This window comes from Brassica rapa, chromosome A05 (genome assembly GCF_000309985.2).
Source record: "Brassica rapa cultivar Chiifu-401-42 chromosome A05, CAAS_Brap_v3.01, whole genome shotgun sequence".
In the NCBI taxonomy this organism is placed as follows: Eukaryota; Viridiplantae; Streptophyta; class Magnoliopsida; order Brassicales; family Brassicaceae; genus Brassica; species Brassica rapa.
Genome location: NC_024799.2, coordinates 26,752,390 through 26,756,824, shown reverse-complemented (window position 1 = coordinate 26,756,824; position 4,435 = coordinate 26,752,390). Strand labels below are relative to the sequence as shown.

The window sequence follows — 4,435 nt, the reverse complement described above, 5'->3', positions numbered from 1 at the left end:
TGAAAGGAGAAAACAACTTCAATATAACTTAATTTATAGACGAACGTACGTCCAAATCATATATTATAATTCTACAAAACTATCACAAACTTGGAAACACAAACAACCTAAAAGAACTTAGGATTTGATCCGTTGAAGACAAAAGAAAGGATACACAAGTTTTTATTTCTGGATAATTTTTAAATCTCACATAATATCGCAGCTTGATGTGTTCTCATCGCTGAAGACATGAGAGTACTGATCATTCCCATGAGGTGGATATGGATACGGGTACGGATACGGGTTTGGATATTGGTGCGGGTGCGCTGGCATGTAGTTAACTGCCGGTGGTGGCCTTGCGTACATCATTGGTTGGAACCGCTCGTTTCCTATGGCACGTTGCTGGTTCATAACCGCTGCTAAATACTGTTGCTGTTGTTGTTGCTGCTGCATTTGCATAGGGTCTGGTCCGGCTCCTTGGAAATAACCTGGTGGTACACCACCGCCTGGACCGGTTGCCGGTAATCCTTGAACCGCCGGAATACTACCCATTGGACCACCCATACCCATTGGACCGCCCATTGGCATGCTCATGTTTTGTGGTCCTCCGCCTCCCATGGGACGGAAACCAGCTGGCAGTCCTCCAGCCATGGGTCCACCACCTCCACCTCCGCCGCCATTACCCTTCTTTCCGGCGTTTGGACCACCGCCGTTTTTACCACCGTCTTGTGGTTGTCCACCACCGCCGTTTTTACCACCGTTCTTGCCTCCGCCCTGGTTTTGATTCCCACCGCCACCAGGAGCACCTTTTCCACCGCCGCCACCTCCGGGACCACCTTTACCACCACCGCCGCCACCGTTTCCAACGCTGGGACCACCTTTACCGCCAAGATTAGCGTTCTTCTGAGCGTTCATCATCATCTGCTGAGCGTTAGGCATCATCATGTTAGGCTTCATCTTATTAGACGGAGGAGGGAGATCACCAAACTCGTCGTCATCAAACTCGTCGTCATCGTCAGTGAACTCATCATCAAACTCGTCGTCGTCAGTGAAGTCATCATCATCATCATCCTCAGGAACATCAAACTTCACTCCTTTCTGGTTCTTGTTCGGAGGAGGAGCAGAGCCCTTGGAATCCTTCAACTGTGGAGGAAGCTTCAGATCTTGAAACCCTTTCATCTTCTGGATCTGTTGAAGCTGCTGAATCTGTTGTGGATTCAGTTGCTGTCCCATCTTCGGCGCATTACTGTTACCTCCGCCGCCTCCTCCTCCACCGCCACCGCCACCGCCACCTCCTCCGCCGCCACCGCCGTTCTTTGGACCTTTATTGTTGTTGTTATTGTTCTTTCCACCGACACCTTTTCCATTGTCAATCTGCATCCCTTTCATCTGATTGGCCAACTGATTCTGATTGTTGTTGTTACCCTTTGGAGCTCCCCAGATTTCAGCATGTTTACCAGATTTTGCGAGCTTTTTGATGAGAACAGAAGGATCTACGCTCCCGGAGACAGTCACTTTCCCTTGGTCTGAATCAATCTTGGTCGTAAAAACACCTGATTTTTTTTTTTGGTTTCAGACAAAACACAAAATGAGTTTCAAAGACTTTTAGTCAACAATCTTGACAAAATCTTAAGAAAGTCAAAACAGATTTTTTTGAGTTTGATTATTTTTTTGTTATTTACCTTCGATTTTCTGCAAGATTTTCTTGACTTTCTGCTTACATCCATCACAGTGTATGTTCACTTTAAGAACACAAGTCTACAAATAAAAATTCACAGATTCATGAGAAGATTATTTTGTTAGAAAAAAAATAATATTCAGAAGGAATCAAAGAATCGGTTAAACGAACCTGGATCTTCATGAACTCTTCTTTACTCATTTTTTTCCTCAACAGTATGGTGAAATAAAAAAAAAGATTAGTGTACTGATGAAACTCAAATCTCTTTCTCTCTCTTTATTACCAGATCTGAGAAGACTCCTCTTGTACTTCCAAACTAAAATCTGGACAACATAAAAACCAAGAAAATGTTATTTTAGCACATTCAAGGACACAACAAGTGAACACACCACTGCATATACAGAAATATTCAGATTATGTGACATCTGAGGAAGATACCATACCTTTCTTTAAAACAACAAAGAAACAGAGAGGACGAGAAATGCGAGAAGAACTTGAAAGAAGGAAGAAAGTTTTAGGCTTTACAGCAAGTTGGTGAACATTAACTTCTCTGCTTCATCTTTTTCAGAGTCAGAGAGAGAGAGAGGAGCAAAGTCTGGTTCAATTTAATAGAAGAAAGAAGTGAACAATATCTTATGTATTTTGTTAGCCTAACGCCGTATGATTAGGTCATCTCCAACTCCACTCTATTTTTTCCCTCTAAAATAGAGTTTAAAGTAAAAATACTTCTATGATATTCTATTTTTTACTTTATAATAATGTAAATCTATTTTTTACTTTATATATAGTGTAATTTTTTTATTTTTTGTTTATCACTCTATTTTTTAGTAAAAAATAGAGTACTATTAGAGCAACATTCAACTCTATTATAAAGTTAATTTATTTTAGAGGAAAAAATATAGTAAACCATTGGAAATGTTCTTAGACAAAAAAAAATATTTCACGCAACTTTTATATATTAAATAAGAGAAAATTCAGTTTTTTTTGTTAAGTTGAGATGGATAAAAGAAAATGAGATGTACAGACAATAATATTGCACAAAGCTTTTCTCGAGAATTTATAAGCTCAAATCTTAAGCAAATTAGCCATGTGTTGTATTTTCTAATTTTTCCAACTTTTATATATAAAATCGCAACTATAGGTTGGAAAACCTAAAAACGAATGACAAGATAGAAAATTAGTTAAACTATACCAAACACAGCAAATATCCGCAATTATTCTGGTAACTAGTATAAGCTGAATACATTATAAAATATTAGTTGTAACGAAAAAGCAACCTTGCATAAAATTAAGTGATAAATAGAAGTCTACATTGAAAAACAAATTTGGTTATAATATAAGAACAGAAAATGGAGGGTGGGTCTGGGTTATGATGAAGGCCTCGTATTTCATATACTATTGTAGACATAATCACGTTTTCTGACAGATCTCAATAGGTTTATCTTATTTTAAACTGTACATCTCAATTACTTTTTGATATAACATTCATTTTTCTAGCTATGATATACATTTTTATTTTCGGATACTTTTCTTCGACGCATTTACTACTATCATTGCTCCTTGTTGTTGTTAAAGCCTAAACATAACATGAAACACAACTCTCTTGCCTATCATTTCTTTCCTTTTGGCTTATAATAATACTATCTTTAAGAATTCACATTTTTCATATAGACGAGCATTTAAAGTGACCTAAAATAAAGTTGATCGTCTAAATAAATATAATGATTTTTCCTTTGGAAAAAAAAGAATGGAATGGTTTTCTCGGTGAAGTATACTTGTATTTATTTGATTTTATTACTATCACTTTTTTGACTAAATTTGATCAAATAATATAAAATTTTAATAGGATATCTAACCCTTGTTTGATACGATGGTTCTTCAATTATTGATAGCAAAAAATTAAACTATAAGAAGCATAATATGCACATTCGGAAAGTTCCAAAAACATTGGGTTAAAAAAACTGGCATGGTTGAGATTAATAATTGGCCTTTGTCGTTTGAAGTTTTGCCTAATCTAAATAGCTGTTGATCACATGAGTGTCTCTGCACATGACATGGCCCTTCTTCTTCTTATTCACAAAATGACATTATATTCTCTTGAAGCTTTTGTCCGATTCTCTTCTCGTGCTACAATCTTTTCCTTTGGATTCGTTTTCAGTCTCATATATTGGGAAAGTGAATTATTGTACGTTTGGGACTCTAAAAGGTAATATTTCTCATCGACGTCACCCTTGATAACAGGCTACTTGATAACAATTCATTTTAGTCAACTAAAAATGGAGATAAAACGATTTACATATTTAGATTAGATATTAATACATGAAATTTATCCAAAATTTTTTACATCAAAACCCAATTGACTGTCAGTAAATATAATTATTATCTATATATATAGTTCAGATTAAACTTGCCAATAGCCTAATACCAACATATAACAAATCGAAATGAAGACTTTATTCATTTCAAAAGTTTGAACATTCTCTCAAAAGAATGGAACTATAATTTTTAATTTATTCAAAGGGACCTTTTTTTTACTTTTAAGCATAAACTCAGTGGGAAACATTCTTTTTCCTCCGCCAGCTTTTCTCCAATGAATGTTTTAAATTTATAGCTTAATAGGCTAAAAGCAGAAAAGGTTCTTCCTCATCAGCTTCAGCTATGTTTTAATCTCTCTTCTTTTTGAGTTTATGCATAAAACCAACGTTTTTTATGTTCTCTGATAATCTTTGACTTTCTCGAGAAAAGGGTTAAATGATAACAAACATATGAAAGTGTATA

At 35.9% G+C, this 4,435-nt stretch overlaps 1 protein-coding gene across 2 annotated transcripts; it reads right to left on the bottom strand.

The window, feature by feature from the left end:
- Positions 1-2,332, bottom strand: LOC103854456 (heavy metal-associated isoprenylated plant protein 32). 2 transcript variants are annotated; one of them, XM_033292198.1, is made up of 5 exons: positions 2,101-2,332; positions 1,829-1,980; positions 1,662-1,737; positions 1,281-1,532; positions 1-1,244 (listed from the first exon to the last, which is right to left on the bottom strand). In XM_033292198.1, exons 2-5 carry the CDS (start codon positions 1,856-1,858, stop codon positions 187-189), a joined length of 1,416 nt encoding a protein of 471 aa, XP_033148089.1. In that variant the 5' UTR covers positions 1,859-1,980; positions 2,101-2,332; the 3' UTR covers positions 1-186. The 2 variants fall into 2 exon arrangements, with proteins under 2 accessions (XP_033148089.1, XP_009129644.1); XM_009131396.3 differs by having other exon boundaries at positions 1-1,532.
- Between the last annotated feature and the right edge of the window lie 2,103 nt (positions 2,333-4,435).

Bases quoted from the DNA above. Each gene is read 5' to 3' on its own strand.
- LOC103854456 (XM_009131396.3), bottom strand. From the start codon at position 1,858: ATGAGTAAAGAAGAGTTCATGAAGATCCAG. The intron at 1,738-1,828 runs GTTCGTTTAACC...TTTTATTTGTAG, and splicing joins AAGAGTTCATGAAGATCCAG to ACTTGTGTTCTTAAAGTGAA. The intron at 1,533-1,661 runs GTAAATAACAAA...AAAAAAAATCAG, and splicing joins AATCTTGCAGAAAATCGAAG to GTGTTTTTACGACCAAGATT.